Raw genomic sequence first — 24,310 nt, 5'->3', positions numbered from 1 at the left:
TCACCTGTAGCAGCGGGAGCTCCCGCGGGGCTAACCGAAGAAGGCACAGCGAGGTTACAGCACCGTCAGCTCTCGCGAGGGGTCTGTGTTCCAGAAAGCTAGGACGTTTTAGTGCATCGCTTCATTTTTTTCTTAATTATTTCCTCTATTCTTAGTATCTGGTCTGCAGTAGGCACTGCCCTTGGGGCTTCCAACTCATTGCACAAAGCACTTAAAATACCTTACTCCTTATTTATTTTTTAAAAAAAGGGAGGTGGGGGTGGGTGGGGGTGAATAGTAAAACGGGACTCTAACCCAGGAGGGTGGGCCTTACTGGGACTCTCAAGGTTTTGTTTTACTTTCGAATTTTCCTGCTCAGATTTTGAAAGGACGGGAGGAGCTGGCATTCCCTCAGACTTCACAGTACATGGACGTATTTAATGACACCTCCGTCCACTGGTTTCCTGTACAAAAGCTAACACAACTCTCCACGGACACTTGGGCCTTCCGGGAAGAACCGGATTACCAGGACTGTGAGGGTCTCGAGATCATCAGGAACAAGACAGAAGACCCTTCAGCCACTGACTTGAACCCGCTGTGATGTGTCGCCACGGAGGGACTGCAGTGAGTCCCCTTTCGGACAGGGCAGGAAGTACGTCAACTGTGATTTAAAATACTATTTAAAATACTGTTTGTTTATTCACCAGTCTGTCTGTGGCAGGTGCTGCGGTCTACTTGGCCATGTCAATCAGGCTCTGCAGGGAGGTGGGCACCCAGGTCTTCTCCCCCTGCACGAACACCACGCCCCTATCGATGTAGATGACGATGCGGCCGAAGGTGTACAGCTGCTTCCCTTCGTGTCGCTTCCCGATGACGGGCATGAAGACGATGTTGTGCTCCTCGGCCTTGGTCTCAATGAGGTCTTTAAAGTTCATGGGCACAGAGCTGGCAGCCACGCCGATGCCTCTCTGGGCCATGTTCTCAGCCTCTCGTCGTTCCTGCATGGCCTCATACTGGAAATCCTTCCTCCGCTCCGTGTGGGTGAGGTAGGCGATGTTCTCCCGTGCTCCGGGCTGCATGTAGGCACCTGGCAGATAGAGGGGGGATGGGGGGGTGAGGGACAGGTCCCAACATGACAAAAATGGAGACACCGACTTGGCTGGGTATGCCACAGGCGCCGTCTCCTAAGGCCTCCTCATGCCTCAGAGCACTGGTTTAAATAAACCAGATGATCAAGCACCTTGGGGGAAATGCGGCCAGCTGGCTGCAACCAGAGATTATTAAATATTCCACATAATAAAGAAGCATCAGCAAGGGATTTATTCTTATGGGCCAGAAACCTTGACAGTCATTAGACACTGTTCTGTTCCCTTCTTGCTAGAGTTTTCACTCCACACTTCCCCCAGGGCAGCTTTTAGAACCCTGAAGACACATGGCCTATACTAGTTATATATTTAACTTACCCATACAGGCCCCTAGCCCTGGAAGAACTTTATATCCGGGGAGCTGAAACACAGATGTTTCAGCTTCACAGATGAAGGGATAATACAGGACCATATTTGCCTCATTAAATGCAGTATGTGTCTATGAATTCTCTATTTTCATGTAATAGGCTAAGTAGAAAGAATTAAAGCCTCGCCTCGGGAAATAGAAATTACAACCCCAGCTGCCACTCTGTAGTTCTGTGACCTTGAATGAGCTCTTGACCTTCTCTGTGAAACACGGCTAGACTAGGTGCTCCATTGGCCTTTGCTTTGAGACGTGAGCACACTCTTCACACAGGACTGGCTGAGTGGCTCCCAGGCAGAGGGACTTGCCTAGAACTGAGTAGTTCGGGAATAGGTAGTAAACGAACCAGCTGCCTACTTCTGACACACCAAAGACACCATCTACTGAGTGCCATCCACGAACAGTACATACCTTGGTCCCCCTCGGTGCTTAATAAAAACCTGGAAGTGGGTCCTTACTACTGCTTTACAGGCAAAGAAAATGGGCTAAAGAAGTTAAGCAGCTACTAAGCGTTAGGCTGTCACCCAGCTCCACACCATGAGCTGTTCCACTGGAGTGGCCACAGAACGCCGGCCGGGCAGACATGCCGAAGAGCCCAGGTGGAGCTTGAGTGAGTGAGTGCCCACTCAGGAAGAACACCCCTCCCAGCCCCAGGAGGTGGGGGAGTGGCTGCTGGCTAAGTAAGTATGTGATGGGTCTTGTGGGCAAGAGTCTGTGCCCTGCAGGCGACGGTGAGCCCACTGGTACCTGAAAACTCTGTCATTTCCATGCTCAGAAACGTGGAGCTGGCCCAGGATCTCCATAAAATGGAACCCTCACTCACCGACATTGGAGGACACCGCCCTGTTCATGATATCAAGTGCCTCGTTAAATTTGTCCTTGACGGATGGGTGCGCCAGCACTTGGTCTGAGAACATGGACTTCCAACCCAGGTACCACTTGGTGATCTCCTCATAATTTGGGCTGTTACTGAGCCAGGAGCACAGCACCTGCCAAAAGGGAACAAATACGAAACCTGCATCCACAGTGGCAACAAAGGGGAGCAAAACTTCCAAAGGGGCCACTTGTTTTGTGTGGGTCCTGCTCCTACAAGCTGGTGATACCTGCAGGGGGTCAGCTCGGTAGCTAAGTGCCCTGCATGGAAACTGCACCTCGGCCTCCCACCTACACACGCGATACCAGTCCCCACCTTACAGGGCTGTTGGGGGGGGGGGCGGTAATCAGACCAAGTGCTTAGAACAGCATCGGGCACGTGGCAAATGTCCAATAAAGTGGTGCTCGCTGTTCCTGCCCGCCTCATTCTTACCTTGCCGTGTAGTTTACCTTCATTGTGTGGCCACAGCACTGCCACCCAAGGCTCCAGTGACTCCCTCCCTGTCCCCAACGCACCCCAACAAAGCGAAACAAAGCGTACCTGAAGCCACTTGGGGAAGAAGTGCTTTTCAAGAAGCCCCACCAGGCTGGAGACGGAGATCATCCCTTCCCAGTCGATGACCCAGTAAAAAGCATCCATGTGCTGCTGGTGCGGGTTGATAACCAACTCCCCGAGGCACATCCCTGGAAAAGAAACCAGCCTCTAAGGCAAAGCCACACAGCAGTGGCATCACCAGACAAGGTCGGCTTTCGATCTGCTTTTAAAGGTCAAGTTTAAGCTCCTGTGGCTACTCTTAAAAATTGTTTTCTTCTCTAATCCAGTATGACAAAAATTTCAGAATACCTGTGGCTATACTGTCAGCAAAGGCCCGAACCGGACCAATCAGGAGGCAGGCAGGGTCTGATGTGGTTAGTGCAGAAAGGGACCTGGTTAACATTTATATTCAGCCTCAGTGCACAAACGCCACCTCTTATCCTGAGAAATACGCGCTCAGAGCTCAAAGGCCATGTTTCTAAGCAGCACCGTCATTACCGCCAGCCACAGAAGCCAGGCACCGAAGCTGCTCGACCCGGATGCATGTCCCCGTTCCCTTACCCAGCTTGGGCACTATGTTCTTGACCATGAACGCCTCCCAGGAGCCGGGGGTGAAGACGTCCTTCCAGGGCTGGAGGATGAGCTTGGCCGAGGAGTCGCTGGGGTGCCACTTCTGCAGGGCGCTGGCCAGCTTGCTGCGGATGGGAGAGTAGAGCGGCTCCAGGCGCGCCTGCATGAGAGGCAGCCACGGGTGGATCCACGAGTGGATGGGGACGGTGTCTGTGAGCGGGTTCCAGTTTTCCACCTGCAGGAGGAGCGGGGGAAAGGCAGCAGGGAGAGGATGAAGAGGAATGCGAAACGAGCCCCCGTGCTTCCTGATGACAACCGTTTCCCACGCCCAGCCTCACCTCCTTCTGCAGCTTGGGGAAGACAAGCTGGTCCAGGATGCTATCCAGGATCCACACGGGAATGATGTGCACCCAGCTATCCAGAAAGTCCACCATCGGGTCACAGTTCCTCGGCTGCCAGTGAGTGACGATATTTCGAACAAATGGCATCCAGACTTCCCATATCAGCCTATACGAGAAAGGCAGGGGGCGGCTGGCTAAAAGCACTGACTGGTTTCCACGTGTGCAAAGTACACCGCCACCTACCTCTAGGGTAAGAAAGAAAATGGCAACAGCGGGGCAATCCAGTCACAGAAAACCACTGGACCGGCCCATGTGTTGGCCAGACGTGCGCCTGCCTCTCCTGGCCACCCACTCGGCCTTGGGGCCTGTCTCCTCAGTAGCACCTGCCAGGTCCCGCCCCCCATGCGTCGTGTGCTTCCCCAGCTGGAGCTCTATCTGCACATGCTTTAGGGTCACAGCTTCAACGTCACCTCCCCCGAGAGACCTGTGCCCCCCCCACAGGTGTGCACCCTTGTCATTCTCTACTGCTGGACCCAGGTGGTTACCACCTGCCTTTTCCCCTCAGTGGAGACAGGCCGTCTCTTCACTCCCAGGGTAAGGCAGCGCGGAGCACAGGCAGATCCTCAACGGCCACTTGACAGATGTGGGGTGAACTAATGAATGAATTTAAATTCCCCGAGCAGCATCGGCACGTGGCCAGGGCTCATACAGGCAGTGCCCCCCGTCCCCCCCGAGGAGCACCTGTGGAAGGCGTCTGCCGAGAGGTCCTGCCCACCGTGGGACAACAGCTGGTCGTTCTCCAGGAGGCTTTTCCACTTGGAGATGATCTCGGTGCCATACGTACAGTCCTGAGGAGAAACACATCAGCCGAGAGACAGCCGGCTGACGGCCCCCTTGCCCCCGGGCCTGTCCCGGAGGAGAGGCAGCGCAGTGGACTCCCCGCCCACTCACCTTGAGGGGGTCCCACTCCTTGAAGTAGTCCTTCATGAGCGGGTAGACGATGGCCACGGCCAGGTCCACGCGGTCGGACATCCTGTACTCCTCGTAGTACTTGTCCTGCAGGGTCTCGAAGATGCGGGCGCACTCGTCCAGGGTGAGGGGGTCACCGCAGCCGGGCTGCAGGCGCCGCTCGCACTCCTCCACGAGCCCCAGGACCTTGCTCAGGTTGGAGATGGCCCGTTCCTCGTGCTCCAGGACCTCCGACACCTTTTCCAGCTCGTGGGACAGGTTGACCACCATGTCTCGCTCGTACTGCAGCTGCCGGTCGTTCTGGATGATCTCCTGCTCTGTGAGGTCGATGAGCAGCTGCAGGTTGTGCTCCAGCTCCGGCAGTGCGAAGCCGGGGGCCTTGGCCTCCTTGCCAGGCTGGGGCGGCTGCTGTGACTGCAGCGGGAGCCCGTCGTCGGGGACGCTGTGCTTGTGGCTGATCTGGCTGTAGCTGTAGTAGACCTTCTGCTCCCGGCCCGTCATGTCTATGACCTTGGAGAAGGCGGCAGAGGGCACGTGGCTTAATGCTCACCACTGCTGCCCTGTTAGACACACACCTGAGCCCGGGGAAGGCACGACGCTAGTGGGAACGTGTCAAAACCACACCGTTCAGCAGAGCTGGAGAAGGGGTGTTTCTCAAAGTGGGGCCTGGGCTGCGCTAGATTGGAAGAGACTCCAGGGACACAACAACCAACCGGTTGTTGAATCGGTCCCTCTGGACCAACCGGATGGAGAAGACTTTTTAGCAAAACTGACGAAATATGAATGTGGACTATTTAGTTGAGATGAAAATCTATTTTCATGGAAAAGTAGAGGCTGTACTGATCAAAGCAGGCAATGGGACAACAAACACAATCAAAATCGTATTTTGGTAAAAAAAAGTGCATATTTAGACAAAAACACCTGGAAGGATGCCTCTATTTCCTAATTGTCTAAAATGTACTGCATACTGCTCTGTAGTAATAGTTTTTTTAATTTAAAAACAACATGAAACATACAAAAGGCAACCGAGGAAATGAGCTAACTTCAATGTCTGAAGGAGACTGAGGAAACGAGAACGTGGCTGTGCTGAAACAGAAGCATTGCCATCACCTGAGGTGAGAGTGTAATCTCTGAACCACCTGTATTACAAATACCTGGGGGAAAATAACGGAGCATGAGGCCTCAGGCCCCATCTAGAGCTACAGCCTCAAAATCTCCAGCTGTGACCTGGACATCTGCGCTTCTCACCAGGTCCCCAAGTAACCTGATACACAACACCCTGACCTCTGAGAACCCCCACTCGACTTTCTGTAATACACACGCACTGTATCTCCTACGCTACGTCCCCTACAACAGACATCTGTCACCAATGTTCTCTGGCCACTAGGGACAGTAATGGAAAAGCTCAGAACAGTGGTAATCATCTTAAATGCGATGCTGGGATGCCCTGAGGGCCCACTCCTGCTCGAGAAGTGAGTTAGTGCAACCTTCCCACGATTTAAGAGCCTTGATGACTTTAACCTGTGACTGCACTTCTAGGACTCTATCCTTAACAGCTGTAAAACAAAGACAAACCTTTATACACAAACTAACCTGCCCCAAACCAAACCAGAAATGTTAAAGGTCTAGCAACAGAATGACAGGAGCATCATTAAATCCACTGACGGCAAGCTCCAGAAAGCTGGGGACATTGTTCGATTTAGCACTTTCACGCCACAGGGAGCGCTTGGCACAGGGGTGGGACGGCGATGAACCTGAGCCTGAGTGCGGGGAGTGGGCACAGGCTGCTTCATGCCACAGAGGCAGCACACACACAGCCGGGATGGAAGGCCCGCGGGAACCTTACGAGCAAATGTTCGGTGACTGCTCTGGTGTGTGGGATAACTTTGTGTCTTCCAAGCCCCCATCCTGGACCAGGCATCCACGGGCCCCATACCTTGACCTGAGAGAGCTCCTTCTGGGGAGCAGCGAGCTTCTTGCTAATCCTGCCCTTGGCTTTCAACTCTTCCACTGTCTTGTAAGAGTATCTGGGCTTCTTCTTGCTTCCACTGGGGTCTTTCCTCCACTGGCTCAGCTCCTTCTGAAATTCCTGAGTCAGAGGGATACAGTCCATCACAAGAAGGAAGGCCACTTTTTTCCACAGGTGGGGTCGGTGAGACTTTCACAAGGTTCTGTGCTGAGGACCGTGCTGTGTAACACTAAACCCAGCCAAGGACACTGCTTGACACCCGCTCCCCGCCCTTACCAATGCTGAGACCCCTTCCCCACACACCCAACCTTAAGTTCTCCCCAGGACTTCCTGCAACCACACTGTGGTTACTTGTTGACCGCGTCCCTGTCCACCAGGCTCCACACCCGTTCAGCGTGGGACACCAGCCTCCAGCACGGTGAGTGGCACACGGTAGCTGGGCGAGTGAGCGAGCAGATGAACAAACACCAGTTGAAAGGGGCACAGACAGCACCCGGCCCGTCTCCTGACTCACCTCCTCGGCTTCTTCTTCGGAGTCAGCCATGGGGAAGTCTTGCAGGGGCTGAGTGGTGCGCTCTGAGCCATATGCCCCCACGGCGCCCTTCCCCTTTCTCTGCTTGGCTTCGATTGGGTTGATGATACCTGACAAATTTCAGCAAAAGACAGAGACTTCAGGTCACGGCAGTTGCCATGTGTGTGAGCCACTCAGGGGGATCACACTCCTGGGTCCTTACTCAAGACGACGCACCACCCAGGAAGGAGAGTGCACTTCTGCCCTCGTAACACTGTTCCACTCCTGGGTGACCGGAAGTGTCTGCATTTATGCTGCCACAGAGCAGTGTGCGGATATCACCATATGTATGTCCTAAACACAGATTTCCATTTCCACTTGGATTCATTGTTTTAGTGGATGGGAATATTCATTTATAACTGGAAACTCTGGCATACTAGAGTCTACACTTTGTTAACTTGGAAGCCTATTAATACAGAGAGGGCAGTAATTCAGATAATATACTAATTCTGATTAAAGTGAGGTGAGGCTGCCATTTAATATGAAACGCCATCTATTTTACTCAGTACTTCATGTCTCCCATGCTTAACTTGTTCTATAACATGTTTAAGCCTTGGAAATAAATGTGTCTTTTCTGTAAAAAAGTTTACAAACAGGACTACAACATTTCAGTGAAGAACTGCCCTCACCCCAAACTTCCCACCACACTCCTTCCAGTTAGTACCGTGGAAATGCCACGTTAGAACGTCCCTTACGCATTCCAGGTCACCTTTTCCATGTTCACTCAAGTCCATGGATTTTTCATACAGCTAACAGTTACCTGTCCTGCCCCTTTGTGAGCAGGGACCACAGACTCCTATGCCTTCAGGGCCCAGAAACATTAACAGGAACAAGGAAAGTGGGCTGGGGTGTGGAGAAGGCTTCCAGAATAAGGTCGTGGCTGCTACCTGGGGCAGGAAGATTCAGCGAAACCACTCACCGCCAAGCAAACCTAGAATTCAGATTTTTAAATACTGGCAACCAGTTTGATTTTTTTTAGAAACAACGGGCGGGCCAGAAAGAAGCCTGTTTTCAGCCTATCAGCCTGCAGCCTATTTGAACCCTAACCTCTCCCTCCTGCTAAAATAAGTGTATTTTATGTAACTTGAGTTCTGATAAAGTGCAGTGGCATGGAGCACAACTGTCATGTGCTGCCAGAAAAGCGAAAAAGCAGAGAAAAGGCAAACCACGCCCCAGCTGCTCTTCCGGCCTCTGCCTGGCCGCCCTCGTGTGAAACGGTGGAGTGGGGGTACCACACCTTGTGCGTTCTTCCCGAGGCCTCTTCCAGGGACATAGCCCATCTTCTGAAGAAGCTTCTGTCCAATTCCTTTTGTGTGTCTTTCCCAGCTGCCAAAATCCATGAAAGACTTGGTTCCTCCTGCAAAACCTTTCTGGCTGGGTTTAAAATTGCCACCCTGAAAAGAAGAAGAAAAATCAAAAGAAGGAAAAACCTAAGGAAGAAAGCTTGGCTGATGGGAACATGGCTGGCAGTCACAGAGCATTGTGAAAAGTATCCTATTGTACAAACCAAACATCTGTGATGTGTCTCAGTAAAGAGACAAGACTGCACTGCACATATCACCCCTCAGGGAAACCTACCTCACAGGGAGAGACCCACACAAGCGGCCTCCAGCTGAACCCCTCCCCCAGCAGATGCTTGGGCCAAAGTGATCTTCCAGGGGTATTACTAAGGTCACAATCCTTCAATAAAAATGCTACCGTTTTTAACTTCTTTGGTCCGAAATCCTTAGGAAATTCATCCTGCTTAACAGGTTTCTCCTCATCGTCGGAGCCTTCCAGCTCCGGCTCTTCTGCCGCCCCTTTCTTGAGCCCCGCGCTGATGAAGTTGACTGGCGCCGAGTAGTCGCGGGCCCTGCGGGCAAACACAAGGCCCCACGGGGTCCATGAGAACTCTCTGCAGGCATCCCTTGGAGCAGCTTTGCTGGCCAGAGAACTTCCTTAGGGCGGACCTCGTGGGATCCACTTTAAAGACCAACCCATTGACTCGTATCAAAAGGGCCCCAGTAATCACGTTTGACATTTTTGCCTGATGTGTTCAAGTCAACTCCGTGGCTTAAGAGTTACCAATAACATACACACTAACAAACGTAGTAAGGTAGATAGCTAGTGGGAAGCAGCCGCATGGCACAGGGATATTGGCTCGGTGCTTTGTGACAGCCTGGAGGGGTGGGATAGGGAGGGTGGAAGACGCAAGAGGGAAGACATATGGGAACATATGTTTATGTATGACTGGTTCACTTTGTTATAAAGCAGAAACTAACACACCATTGTAAAGCAATTATACCCCAATAAAAATGTTAAAAAAAAAAAGTTACCAATAACAGAGTTGACTTAAAATTGTAAATATGATGTAACTGTCCACCTTCCTTTTACGTTTTTAAAAAATTAACTTACTTTAAAAAGCATTTGTGACATTGAGTCGAGATGGCATCCCCCCCAAGACTCCAGGAGCACATGTACAAATGGAGCGGCTCTCAGAGAACACCTGCTGGACACCAGCAGAGGACCTCGGACACCAGAAAGGACAAGAAGGAGCTCCGCGGAACCAGGGAGGACGAAGAAAGACAAAAAAAAAAAAAAAGCAGCAGGACAGGACCTGCACCCCTGCGGGAGGAGGTCTCGTCACGGGCGGAGAGATCAGCCGGGACAGAAAGGGAGCTTCGGAGGCTCCGAGGAGAACGCAGCAACCGGTCCGTGACAGGCAGGACAGAGTGAGAACTAGGCGGACGGTCTGTGCCACAGCCCTACACACCCCAGCCTGAGGCCTGTGCCCGCTGGGACGGGCAGGGGCTGCGTGCCCGAAAGTGGGGTTTAAAGAACAGACCTGGGAAGAGGTCTGCTGCTGGCTGTGCAGAGACAGGCTGTAGGGGTGGGAGTGCGGAGCTCTGCAACCAGGAGTGCTGGTGAAAGCAGCCCAGGCCGCCACAGAAGTGAAGTGCCATTTCTAAGAGGCGCACAAAGCGCAGGGCCACCACCGCAGCCCCTTCCGCACGCACGGCCCCTGCCTCTCCCAGAGCAGCCCGCTCGCCCGAGCCGGCTCGTGCGCTCCAGCGGCCTCGGGAGCAGATGCCCGTGGGTAGCCCGCACGCAGAGGTGGGGCTGAAGCCACAGCTGAGCCCCAGGGGCCCTGAAACTACGGAAGAAGAGCTGAAGTCTCTCCTTGCGGCTGCGCGAACTGGATTTACGCCTCCGCTGGGGGCTTTATAAACTCAGCTCCTGCTGAACGTCCAAGAGGACGTCCGAGAGGACGAGTGCCCCCTCGGCTGAAACAGGCCTGGCTTCAGCAGCCGAGGGCTCCGTGGGCACATACACGCGGGGCTGGGCTGGGCCAGGCCGGAGTCGGAGCTGCCCCCACAGCGGGTCCAGGTGCAGCACTGCTGCGGTCCTGGGACCTGAGTTCAGTGCATGTGCACTGCTGGCCTGGTGAAAACAATGCCTGAGCGTCACCGGGGCCAACTGCCGGCTCACCGCAGTTAAGGTGGGACCAGTGCCAACAACAGCGTACTTTGTAAGCCCACGCAGCGGGGGAAGAGTGACACAACAGAGCACATTCACAGGTGAATGGAGGAATACTCCATTGGCTCCATTCTCCATTCCACTCCATTCCACTGAGGAATACTCAGTGGCTTCTCTCCCAGTGGGAGTGCTCCAATCCCACCTACCTTGCACCGCAGATCAGAAACAGCTCAGAAACAGATCTGGGGGCTTCTACTCCAACAGCTAGGGAGCAGACCCTGCCCCTGACACGGCAGTGACAACCACAGAGCAAAGAGGAGGCCTCACTCGATAGCCAGTGTAGGCTCTGGTCACAACATCAGTCACACCACCTATCAAAGGGATAACGGCCAGCATACACTGAGGAAAGAGGTGGCAGACATCCATACTAAAGGCAACACTTGCACTAAAAAAATATTAAACCCACGCAGGCTACACAGGGACATGCCCACTTAAAAAGAGCCTTCCAGGGACTTCCCTGGTGGTCCAGTGATAAAGAATCCACCTCACAATCCAGGGATGTGGGTTTGATCCCTGGTCGGGGATCTAAGATCCCACATGCTGTGGGGCAGCTAAGCCCGCACGCCACAACTACTGAGCTCACACACCTCAACCAGAGCCCGCATGCTGCAAACTACAGAGCCCAGCCCTCTGGAACCCGTGCACCACAACAAGAGAGAGAAAACCCACACCCACAACTAGAGAGAAGCCCACGCACCACAACAAAGAGCCCGTGCGCCACAACGAAGATCCCACATGTGCCGCAACTAAGACCCAACACAGCCAAAAATAAATAATAAATGAAATAAATAATAAATATTGAAAAAAATTGCCTTCCAAGACAGTCTGAGGGCCTGGCGTCAGGAGGAGGAACCCCCAGGGCATTTAGCTTTGAAGGCTAGTGGGGCTTGAGTGCAGGAGTTCCACAGGGCTGGGGAAACAGAGACTCTACTTTTGAAGGGCACACACAAGGTCTCACATGCACTGGGACCCAGCACAAAGCAGTACCTCCACAGGAACCTGGGCTAGACCTACTTACAGGTCTTAGAGGGTCTCCTGGGGAGGCAGGGGTCAGCTATGGCTCACTGGGGGGGCAAGGACACTGGTGGCAGAGGCCCCAGGGAACACTGGTCAGTGTGAGCTCTCCTGGAGGTCCCCATTTTGGCACCAAGACCTGCCCCCACCCAACAACCTGCAGGCTCCAGTGCTGGAACGCCTCAGTCCAAACAACCAGCCAGATAAGAACACAGCAGAGAGGCTGCCTAAAGTACTGAGCTTAAAGCCACCTCTTGACACAGCCCTCCCCACCAGAGGGAAAACACCCAGCTCCACCCACCACAGGGCAGGCATCACTCCCTCCCACCAGGAAGCCTGCATAAGTCCCTGGACCAACCTCACCCACTAGGGGGAAGACACCAGAATAAAGAGGAACTACAATCCTGCAGCCTGTGGAAAGGGGACCACAAACACAGAAGGACAAAATGAGATGACAGAGAAATATGTTTCAGATGAAGGAACAAGATAAAACCCACAAGAACAACTAAATGAAGAAGAGATAGGCAATCTACCTGAAGGAGACACTTCAGAGTAATGATAGTAAAGATGATCCAAAATCTCAGGAAAAGAACAGAGGCACAGACCGAGAAGACACATAAATGTTTAACAAAGAGCTAGAAGATTTAAAGAACGAACAGATGAAGAATACAACTAAAATGAAAAATACACTAGAAGGGGGACTTCCCTGATGGTCCAGTGGTAAAGAATCCGCCTACCAATGCAGAGTACACGGGTTCGATCCCTGGTCAGGGAACTAAGATCCCTCATGCTGCAGGGCAACTAAGCCTGTGCGCTCCAACTACTGAGCCTGCGTGCCTCAACGAGAGAGCCCACGCGCCACAAACTACAGAGCCCACGCACCCTGGAGCCCACGCGCCAAAACTAGAGAGAGAAAACCTGCACACTACAACTAGAGAGAAGCCCACGCAGAGAGAAGCCCACATGTCACAACGAAAAGCCCGCGTGCAACTAAGGCCCAACGCAGCCAAAAATAATAATAATAATAATAAATATAAAAAAGATACACTAGGAGGGATCAATAGCAGAATAACTGAGGCAGAAGAACAAATAAGTGAGCTGGAAGACAGAGTGGTGGAAATCAATGCCATAGAACAGAATAAAGAAAAAGAATGAAAAGAAATGAGGACAATCTCAGAGACCTCTGGGATAACATTAAACACACCAACATTTGCATTATAGGGGTCCCAGAAGGAGACGAGAGAGAGAAAGGGCCTGAGAAAATATCTGAAGAGATTATAGCCAAAAACTTCCCTAACATGAGAAAGGAAACACTCAGTCAACTCCAGGAAGTGTAGAGAGTCCCATACAGGATAAACCCAAGGAGGAACCCACTGAGACACATATCAATCAAACTGACAAATACAAAGAAAAAATATTAAAAGCAACAAGGGAAAAGCAACAAATAACAAGAGAATCCCCATAAGGTTATATCAGCTGATTTTTCAGCAGAAATTCTGCAGGCCAGAAGGGACTGGCACGATATAGTTAAAGTGACAAAAGGGAAAAAACCTACAACCAAGAATACTCTACCCGGGACTTCCCTGGTAGTGCAGTGGTGAAGACTCTGCGCTCCCAATGCAGGGGGCCTGGGTTTGATGCCTGGTCAGGGAACTAGATCCCACATGCAGGCAGAACTAAGACTTTGCATGCCACAACTAAGGAGCCAGCAAGGCTCAACTAGGGAGCCCTCAAGCTGCAACTAAGGAGCCTGCCTGCCACAACTAAGACCCAGCACCACCAAATAAACAAACAAATTAATTAATTAAAAAAAAAGAATACTCTACCCAGCAAGGCTCCCATTCAGATTTGAGGGAGAAATCAAAAGCTTTACAGATAAGCAAAAGCTAAGAGAATTCAGCACCACCAAACCAGCTTTACAACAAATGCTAAAGGAACTTCTCGAGGCAGAAAAGGCCACAAACAGAAACAAGAAAGTTATGAATGGGAAAGCTCACCGGTAAAGGAAAACATACAGTAAAGGAAAGAAATCATCCACACACAAATATGATATCAAAACCAGCAACCATGAGAAGAGGATAGTACAAATGCAAGAAATGGGAAATGCATCTAAATTAAGAGACCAGCAACTTAAAATATCCTTGTGTGTGTGTGTAGGCTGCCATATCAAAACCTCATGGAAACTGCAAACCAAAAAACTACAAGAGATCCACACACAATCCAAAGCAATCCGAACACATTAAAAACAGTCATCAAAGCACAAGAGAAGAAAACAAAAGGAAAAAGACCTACAAAAACAAACCTGAAACAATTAAGAAAATGGCAGTAAGAACATACATATTGATAATTACCTTAACTGTAAATGGATTAAATACGCCAACCAAAAGACAAACACTGGCTGAATGGATACAAAAACAAGACCCGTAAATATGCTGTCTACAAGAGACCCACTTCAGATCTAAGGACACATAGAGACTGAAAGTGGGGGAATGGAAAAAGGTATTCCATGCAAATGGAAATCAAAAGAAAGCTGGGGTAGCAATACTCGTATCAGATAAAAGAGACTTTAAACACTGTTACAAGAGACAAGGAAGGACACTACATAACGATCAAGGGATCAATCCAAGAAGAAGATATAACAATTGTAAATATTTATGCACCCAACACAGGAGCACCTCAATACGTAAGGCAAATGCTAACAGCCATAAAAGGAGAAATCGATTTTACAGCCCACTTTTATCAATGGACAGATCATCCAGACAGAAAATCAATAAGGAAACACAGGCCTTAAATGACACATTAAACAAGATGGACTTAACTGATATTTATAGAGCATTCCATCCAAAAGCAGAATACACATTCTTCTCAAGTACACATGGAATATTCTCCAGGATTGATCACATGCTGGGCCACAAAGCGAGCCTCAGTAAACTTAAGAAAACTGAAATCATATCAAGCAACTTTTCTGACCACAATGCTATGAGATTAGAAATCAACTACAAGAAAAATACTGTAAAAAACACAGACACACAGAGGCTGAACAATATGCTACTCAACAACCAACGGATCACTAAAGAAATCAGAGAGGAAATCACACAACACCTAGAGACAAATGACAACAAAAACACAATCCAAAACCTATGGGACACAGCAAAAGCAGTCCTAAGAGGAAAGTTTATATAGCAATACAATCTTACCTCAGGAAACAACCAAAATCTCAAACAACCTAACCTTACACCTAAAACAACTAGGGAAAGAAGAACAAACAAAACCCAAAGTTAGCAGAAGGAAAGAAATCATAAAGATCAGAGCACAACTAAATTAAATAGAGACAAAGAAAACAACAGAAAAGATCCATGAAACTAAAAGCTGGTTGTTTGAAAAGATAAATAAAACTGAAAAACCTTTAGCCAGACTATCAAGAAAAAAAAGGAGAGGGCTCAAATCAACAAAATTAGAAAGGAAAAAGGAGAAGTTACAATGGAAACCACATAAATACAAAGGATAAGAGATTACTACAAGCAACTACAATTCAATAAAATGAACAACCTAGAAGAAATGGACAAATTCTTAGAAAGGTACAATCTCCCAACACTGAACCAGGAAGGAATAGAAAATATGAACAGACCAATTGCAAGCACTGAAAGTGAAAATGAATAAAAAACTGCCAACAAACAAAAGCCATCCAGGACCTGATGGCTTCACAGGCGAACTATATCAAACACTTAGAGAAGAGCCAACATCGGTCCTTCTCAAACTATTCCACAAACTTGCAGAGGAAGTTAACACTCCCAAACTCACTCTATGAGGCCACCAGCACTCTGATATCAAAACCAGACAAAGATATCACAAAAAAAAAAAGAAAAGAAACAAAATTACAGGCTAGTTTCACTGATGAACATAGACGCAAAATCCTCTACAAAATACTAGGAAACCAAATCAAACAATACATTAAAAGGATCATACACTATGATCAAGGGGCCCTCATCCCAGGGATGCAAGGATTCTTTAATATCTGCAAATCAATCAGTGTGAAACACATCAACAAACTGAAGAATAAAAACCATATGATAATCTCAATAGATGCAGAAAAAGCTTTTGACAAAATTCAACACCCATTTATGATAAAAAAAAAAGAACTCTCCAGAAAGTGGGCATAGAGGCAACATACCTCAACATAATAAAGGCCACATATGACAAACCTACAGCTAACATCATACTCAACGGTGAAAAGCTGAAAGCATTTCCTCTAAGATCAGGAACAAGACAAGGATGTCCACTCTTGCCACTTCTATTCAACATAGTTTTGGAAGTCCTAGCCATGGCAATCAGAGGAGAAAAAGAAATAAAAGGAATACAAATTGTTAAAGAAGTAAAACTGTCACTGTTTGCAGATGACATGATACCATACATAGAAAATCCTAGAAAACTACTAGAGCTCATCAATGAATCTGGTAAAGTTACAAGATACAAAAGTACACAGAAATCTGTTGCATTCCTGTACGCTAACAAAAGATCAGAAAGAGAAATTAAAGAAACAACCCCATTTACCATCATCAAAAAGAATAAAATACCTAGGAATAAACCTACCAAAAGACCTGTACTCCGAAAACTTGAAGATGCTGGTGAAAGAAACTGAATATGACACAAACAAATGGAAAGATATACCATGATCCTGCATTGGAAGAATCAATATTGTCAAAATGAATATTCTACCCAAGGCAATCTACAGATTCAATGCAATCCCTATCAAATTACCAATGGCATTTTTCACAGAACTAGAACAAAAAACTTTTAAATTTGTACAGAGACACAAAAGACCCCAAATAGCCAAAGCAATCTTAAGAAAAATGGAGCTGGAGGAATCAGGCTCCCTGACTTCAGACTACACTACAAAGCTACAGCCATCAAGAGTATGGTACTGGCACAAAACCAGAAATACATATCAATGGAACAGGATAGAAAATCCAGAAATAAACCCACACACCTATGGTCAATTAGTCTACAACAAAGGAGGCAAGACTCTACAATGGAAAAAAGAGTATCTTCAACAAATGGTGCTTGGAAAACTGGACAACTAAATGTAAAAGAATGAAATTAGAACATTCTTTAACATCATACACAAAAATAAACTCAAAATGGATTAAAGACCTAAATGTAAGACCTGATACTATAAAACTCTTAGAGGAAAACATAGGCAGAACGCTGACATAAATCGCAGCAATATCTTTTTCGATCTGTCTCCTTGAGTAATGGAAATAAAAATAAAATAAACAAATGGGACCCAATTAAATTCAAAAGCTTTTGCACAGCAAAGGAAACCATAAACAAAACAAAAAGACAACCCACAGAATGGGAGAAAATATCTGCAAATGATGTGACTGACAAGAGATTAATCTCCAAAATCTACGGTTCATGCAGCTCAATATCAAAAAAAAAAAAATCAAAAAATGGGCAGAAGACCTAAACAGACACTTCTCCAAGGAAGACATATACATGGCCAAGAGGCAACTGAAAAGGTGCCCACCATCGCTAATTATTAGAGAAATGCAAATCAAAACTACAATGAGATATCACCTCACACCAGTCAGAATGGCCATTATCAAAAAATCTACAAACAGTAAATACTGGAGAGGGTGTGGAGAAAAGGGAATCCTCCTACACTGTTGGTGGGAATGTAAATTGGTACAGCCACTTTGGAGAAGAGTATGGAGGTTCCTTAAAAAACTAAAATTAGAGCCATCATATGATCCAGCAATCCCACTCCTGGACATATATCTGGGGAAAACCATAACTCAAAAAGATACATGTACCCCAATGTTCACTGCAGCACTATTTACAATAGCCAAGACATGGAAGCAACCTAAATGTCCATTGACAGATGAATGCATAAAGATGTGGTACACACAATGTTCACTGCAGCTCTATTTACAACAGCCAGGACACGGAAGCAACCTAAGTGTCCATCTACAGATGAATGGATAAAGAAGATGTGGCACATATATACAATGGAGTATTACTCAGCCATAAAAAGAAACGAAATTGAGTTATTTGTAGTGAGGTGGGTGGACCCAGAGACCGTCATACAGAGTGAAGTAAGTCAGAAAGAGAAAAATACCGTATGCTAACACATATATATGGAATCTTAAAAAAAAAAAAAAAAGGCTCTGAAGAACCTAGGGGCAGGATAAAGATGCAGATGTAGAGAATGGACTTGAGGACGTGGGGAGGGGAAGGGTAAGCTGGAATGAAGTGAGAGAGTAGCATTGACATATATACACTACCAAACGTAAAACAGATAGCTAGTGGGAAGCAGCTGCATCGCACAGGAAGATCAGCTCGGTGCTTTGTGACCACCTAGAGGGGTGGGATAGGGAGGATGGGAGGGAGGGAGACGCAAGAGGGAGGAGATATGGGGATATATGTATATGTATAACTGATTCACTTTGTTATAAAGCAGAAACTAACACACCATTGTAAAGCAAATATACTCCAATAAAGATGTTAAAAAAAAGATGTGGTACCTATATACAATGGAATATTACTCGGCCATAAAAAAATAATGAAATAATGCCATTTGCAGCAACATGGATGGACCTAGAGATTATCATACTAAGTGAACTAAGTCAGACAGAGAAAGACAAATATCATATATCACTTATATGTGGAATCTAATTTAAAAAATGACACAAATGAACTTATTTCCAAAACAGAAACAGACACACAGATCTGGAAATCAAACTTATGGTTACCAAAGGGGAAATGTGGGGGGAAGGGATAAATTAGGAGACTGGGATTAACATATACACACTACTGTATATAAAATAGATAACTAATAAGGACCTACTGTGTAGCACAGAGAACTCTACTCAATATTCTGTAATGACCTATATGGGAAAAGAATCTGAAAAAAAAAAAGCATTTGTTTCAGACACTATTTCAAGTAGAAAAATCAAACAAGAAAGACATTCTCATAAATAAAAATCATAAATAAATAAAATATATTAAGAGAGATTATATGAATGTAAATTACATGAGCAATTATATCAATCAGATTCTTAGAAAATCTCATGTCCATTAAATTTGTTTATGAAAACTAAAATACCTAAGAGGGACTTCCCTGGTGGTCCAGTGGCTAAGACTCCGTGCTCCCAATGCATGGGGCCCAGGTTGGATTCCCTGGTCAGGGAACTAGATCCCACATGCTGCAACTAAGAGTTAGCACACTGCAATAAAGATCCCACATGCCACAACTAAAATATCCCACGTGCCACAACTAAAAAGATCCTGCGTGCCACAACTAAGACCCAGCACAGCCAAATAAATAAATAAATAAAAATAAAATATTAAATAAATAAATGAATAAAATACCTAGGAAATTAACTCCGTGAGATGGAAAGTATTGATTTTAACCCTGAATGCCTCAAGAACAGTAGTTACAATAAGTCATTAGCAACAGTTCCCTTTTGTATGAACTGGAGCTGATAGCTTTCTATTATGTAGTTAAAGGGAGAGAAAAGATTCCAAAGAAAAGCCCCGGGAATACAGCAAAATAAGGCGATGCTTTACAAAATGACTAACGTAGTAAATAAACATCCCCATGGCAGCAATAAAATTCAGAGAATTTTTTCCTAAGAGATGCAATATAAGAGCCCAACTCTAGAGTCAGACAGGCCCAGATTCTCAGCTTAGCTGCGTGACTTTTGGCTGCTATTTCTTAATCTGTAAAATGGGGTGATAATAATGGTACCTTTCTCGGACTTCCCCGGTGGTGCAGTGGTTAAGAATCCACCTGCCAAATGCAGGGGACACAGGTTCAAGCCCTGGTCCGGGAAGACCCCACATGCTGCGGAGCAACTAAGTCTGTGCACCACAACTACTGAGCCTGCGCTCTAGACCTCGCGAACCACAACTACTGAGCCCGTGTGCCACAACTACTGAAGCCCACGTGCCTAGAGCCCGTGCTCCGCAACAAGAGAAGCCACTGCAATGAGAAGCCCGCGTACCGCAACGAAGAGTAGCCCCCACTCGCTGCAACTAGAGAAAGCCCGCGTGCAGCAACGAAGACCCAATGCAGCCAAAAATAAATAAATAAATAAATAAATTTATTTTAAAAATAATGGTACCATTCTCATAAGGTCAATGAGACCAGGCCTGTTAAGAACCCAAAGATTTTGGCTGCTATTATTATCTTATGATCTTGCAATTCTTGACCCCTGATCTACTCATTGTCTGCTGTTAGATTTCTTGCCAGAAGAAAAAAGGGTGACCTGATCTCTGCTCTTTCTCCCCAGTTTCTTTTGTGAAAAATTTACAATATCAATGGGCTGGAGCTTCCAAGCCTCAGGTGGGGACAGGGAGACAAGCCCAAATCTACTACCCACTCTGGTCAAGTGAGTTGCAGCCAACACACACATGACTTCACACCAAGGAGGAGGCTTTCAGCCTGAATCCTCATCCCTGTGCTGCCATCTTAGCCCAGGTCTCCCGCACCTCTGCCAGGACCACTGCCTGGGCCTCCTCACAGAGCCCCCTCTTCCACTGTGGCTCCCCGCCAACTTTGCACATGAGCAAAAGGGTCTTCTACCCTTCTCCCCAGGTCATACCCTCTCTACACAAACCCACGGCCTCTTCTCAAACTATACTCCCCACTCTCTCCCCGCTTCAGCCCACAAAACCTCTCATATCCTCATGGGTGCCCTGCTGCCTCCCATCAAGGGCCTTTGCTTACTTGTGCCTGCCCTACCGGCCAATCTTCCCTGACCTCCCAGAATAGGTCATACTCCCTAAAATGTGTTTCCCCTCAGGTCCTAAATCAGTTATACCCTTCCATTGTGTGAGCCTGTCTCCATCCACTAGAGTCTGGGCTCCTGGAAAGCAAGGACTGGGTCGACAGCACAAGGCTTAATATACATAACTGCTCACTTAACACCAAGTGATGATCAACAGTCAGAGAGCAGCGCTCTAACCTAAAGCGGAACTGGGCTCCCGAGCTGATGCCGCAGCTAAGGGACTCAGTGAGGCTGGGAGAGAAATTTACTTAGCGGGGTAGCTCCCCAATTCCTAGGGAAGCAGCCCGTGCCAGCCATACCGTTTGCCTCCAAAGCTGGGCCTCTCTTCATCCGAGTCTCGCTCTGCCCACACTCCGTAGGTGGCCTCTTCCTTGGTCTGCCAGTGGCGCTGCCGGTTGGGGTTGAATTCATTCTGGAGATCCCAGTCGGTGATCTCAAAGTTCTCCCGCTCGTCCTCGTCATCCATGAGGCCTTGGCCTTCCCCGTCCCGGTACAAGTGGGACAGTGACATGCCCTGTCACTAAAGGAAGGGATAAAAGAAGGTACAGTCTGTGACAAGTCCTGGGAGCAGCAGCATGCTCCCCTCTGAGTTCCCACTCCTTGCTGCCTTTAGAACTCCCTCCAAACTAAAATTCACTAACATCATTGTTACAATTCAATAAAGCACACACTAAAAACATATTGTAGAAAACAACAGGTACTAGAACAGGTGGAACAAAAGACCAGTCACAACAGTCGCTGTGATTCTTAAGCATGTATTTCCTTGTCAATGTCGTAAAACATCACACACGCTCACATACACACAATCCACATAAAAACAACTAAGGAAGTATGTTGTTCTATGTATTATTGCCTCAGAAATGAGGCAGACATCTTCCTGGACCCCAGATTTTATTAGTTTTTTCTATTATCGAGTAAAGAGCTTCATCTGACCTCCGACAGTTGCAGCACAGTGAGTTTTTTTCGAAGACGCTTTTCTGAAACACATTATTTGATGAAAGCCTCATCAAATGAGCCTTAGTTTTCTTCACAAAACATGAACCTCTTCTGAGGCGCCAGAAGGCAGTAGTAACTATGAACACGACCTTAACAGTACACAGCTGTGAAGTGGAATACAGATATCATCTCAGGGTAGCTGGGTGATGAGATTCAGCTGTCTCTTAAGTGGATTAACTGCAGTACCAACCTTAGAGCGTGCTTGTAAGGCAGATTCAACGAGATGGTGCTTTAAAATCACTTAGCTCACAATAAGTGCTCAAGGAAGAGCTTGTTATGGTAATCCCATGATTAGGTTCATAGCCCTTCCTATTACTGGATTCGGGAATGAGCCGAGCAAAGTGGCTGTGAAACCAGCTGCTAAAATCACAGCCCGAGTTCAAATCTCCACTCTACCAGGTACTCAGTGTATGAGTATTAAATGCAGATGAAATGCCACGCATGGGCCACCACACAGCAATACATTCAATATATGACAGCACTGTGATTCGCCTCTAGCAGTTGCTGCAAACAGCCTTCAGGGACGCGGGATGGCTATTTCCCCAGGCGGTGTTAAACTCTGGTCAGCTGTTTGAAAGTTTCCCTGCTTACTCTACTCACTGGTGCACTGGTTGGGTGCTGCCGGTCCCAGCCTCATCCAGGAGCGCAAAAGAGGGAAACATTCTCAGAGGAGGCGGGGAGTCCCAGATACACCGCTGCCTCCTTGGGCACAGAGCATGGGGATAACCACATAGTTGTCACGAGTACTAGAGCCCCCGGGGGGTGCTAAGCACTTGCTGGACGCTTCAGGCCGATAATCTCATATAGGAATCAAGACACTTCTACGAGGAAGGTACTACTAGCGTCCTCAAGCTTCAGATTAAGTAAAGTGACGCTAAGTTAAATAATTTGCCCTAGGTTCCACGGCTGGCGGGGCTCGAAACCAGGTGGGCCTGAAGCCGGGGCTCGGGTGTCTCCCTGCCATGCTGTCCAGGCCCCGCGGCGGAGACTCGGTGCCTAACTCGGCCCAGGCCCCGACTGCCCGGTGACCCCGCGCGGCCCGCCCCTCTCCCCGCCTCGGCAGAGCCGTCTGCGAAAGGGAAGCTCAACTGGCGAGGCCGAAGCCCACTTCCCCCAAACCGGAGCACCCACTCCCACCGGCACAGAATCCCCCGAGTCCCCTGCCCACTCCCGGGCGCCGCTCACCTCTCTCCTGCTCAGCGTATCAAACACAACTAACCGCTCCGGGTTAGAAGCGCGTCGCTTGGGGCCGGAACCCGGATGTGCCGGGACAGGCGCGCCGGAAATGACATTTCTCGACAGCGGAAATGTCGCGCAGGTTGCCATGGCAGCAAGGGAACGCTAGGGCGGCTTTGGATCTAGAGTGGCGGAGCTACCAGGGAGGGTTTTCAGGGCCCGGAATGGAGGAGGGCTGATTTCCCTGTTGCGCCCGCTTCGGGGCGACGCCCAGCCTGTGACGACGGGTGTGGACGTCGTCAAGCCACCCTAGCCTAGGGAGACTCCTTTGCCAGCCTGAGATTCTAAATCTGCAAAATGGGGATATAGGACTAGCTCATGGGATAGCTGTGTGTGAGACATTTGCGGGGGACGGGGGGCGAGTTAGAGGTGGGGACGAGACATGGCATTCAAATAGAAATAATGAAGGTCAAAACTGTCTCCTGGATCTTTGGGTCCCTCAGTATAAGCACTGTCGTTGGCACAGATCAGTTGCCTTATACAGGTGTTTGAGGGAGTGAAGGAATGAACGGGCAAACTCTAGAATTCCTAAGTATTCCCGCCAGAAAATCTTTCCATTCTCTTCCTTTCCAACAGGTTGGTAAATAAATCCATTCAATGATCTAATAAAAATGTACTGAGGGCCTACGCTGTGCTAGGCTCCAGGGATCCAGGGAACAAAGAGGCACCAGGCACTCCCAGGGAATCCCTCACCAGCTCTGGACTCTGTGTGGGTACACAGACTCCAGAGTTCTGGTCTCAGCTCTGCCACTTACCAACTGTGGACCTCGGGCAAGGCATTACATACATACATCTTAAGCCTCAGTTTTCTCTTCTGCAAACGGTTGAGATAAAATATGTAAGCAATTAAAACTGTACCTGGTACGTAACAGGTGCTTAGAGAGTGTTAGCTGCTAATTTTTGCTTTGTTTTCTCTCACTCTCTCTCTAAGATGAAAAGATCCAGGAGGCATTGTTAGAGTATACACAGAGCACTGGACTTGGAGTCAAAAGACTTGGGTCTAAGTTCCCATGGTTGTTATTAATTAAACGAGAACCTACATGAAGCCAATTACATGCCAGCCTCTTGGGAACAGGGACTGTGACTTAATGGTCTCTGTATCCCAGTGACATGTCCAGTCCATGTGCCTTACACATAGACACACACTACATAGTATGTACTCAGGAAAGAATCTGGAAAGTGAGGTTTTAGTAGAGGAGAAGGCAGGGGAGAGAGTCTTACAGACTGAAAAGTCTACTACGGAGCAGAGTGAGGGAAACACGGAGACAAGATAAACCATGTTGAGCCTGGGCCTGAAAACGTGTATGCTTCTATTTATAAGTCAAAGTTAAAAATAAAAATAAGCCTGGCTTCTCAGTAGCTATGTCCATAGCTCTACAGCAGATTTTATGGATCTGAGTTACTTTGCTCTTGACAGATGGATGCTAGTGGATTTGTTTC

At 48.0% G+C, this 24,310-nt stretch overlaps 2 protein-coding genes across 8 annotated transcripts in view; one reads left to right on the top strand and one right to left on the bottom strand.

Annotated features, from left to right (window-relative positions):
- SRRD (SRR1 domain containing) overlaps window positions 1-9,831 on the top strand; it is a 32,192-nt gene extending 22,361 nt beyond the window's left edge. For 2 of the 7 annotated variants that reach the window (XR_011377948.1, XR_009566382.1), the window contains exons 7-8: window positions 359-1,025; window positions 1,960-4,482. Coding sequence is in view for 1 of the 7 variants with exons in the window: in XM_030860689.2 (XP_030716549.1) it covers window positions 359-580 (222 nt within the window). In the remaining 6 variants the exon portion in view is untranslated. The other 5 variants (XR_011377947.1, XR_011377946.1, XR_009566385.1 and 2 more) reach the window with 5 other exon arrangements.
- Window positions 273-22,906, bottom strand: TFIP11 (tuftelin interacting protein 11). The gene is made up of 13 exons (XM_030860676.2): window positions 22,820-22,906; window positions 20,938-21,158; window positions 9,015-9,168; window positions 8,554-8,710; window positions 7,260-7,387; window positions 6,713-6,865; window positions 4,759-5,286; window positions 4,549-4,655; window positions 3,805-3,973; window positions 3,458-3,701; window positions 2,903-3,045; window positions 2,312-2,477; window positions 273-1,066 (listed from the first exon to the last, which is right to left on the bottom strand). Exons 2-13 carry the CDS (start codon window positions 21,147-21,149, stop codon window positions 711-713), a joined length of 2,517 nt encoding a protein of 838 aa, XP_030716536.1. The 5' UTR covers window positions 21,150-21,158; window positions 22,820-22,906; the 3' UTR covers window positions 273-710.
- Window positions 22,907-24,310: the final 1,404 nt, after the last annotated feature.

This window comes from Globicephala melas, chromosome 13 (assembly GCF_963455315.2).
Source record: "Globicephala melas chromosome 13, mGloMel1.2, whole genome shotgun sequence".
Taxonomy (NCBI): domain Eukaryota; kingdom Metazoa; phylum Chordata; class Mammalia; order Artiodactyla; family Delphinidae; genus Globicephala; species Globicephala melas.
The sequence above is the reverse complement of the archived record's forward strand: the minus strand, read 5'-3'. Positions and strand labels throughout refer to the sequence as shown.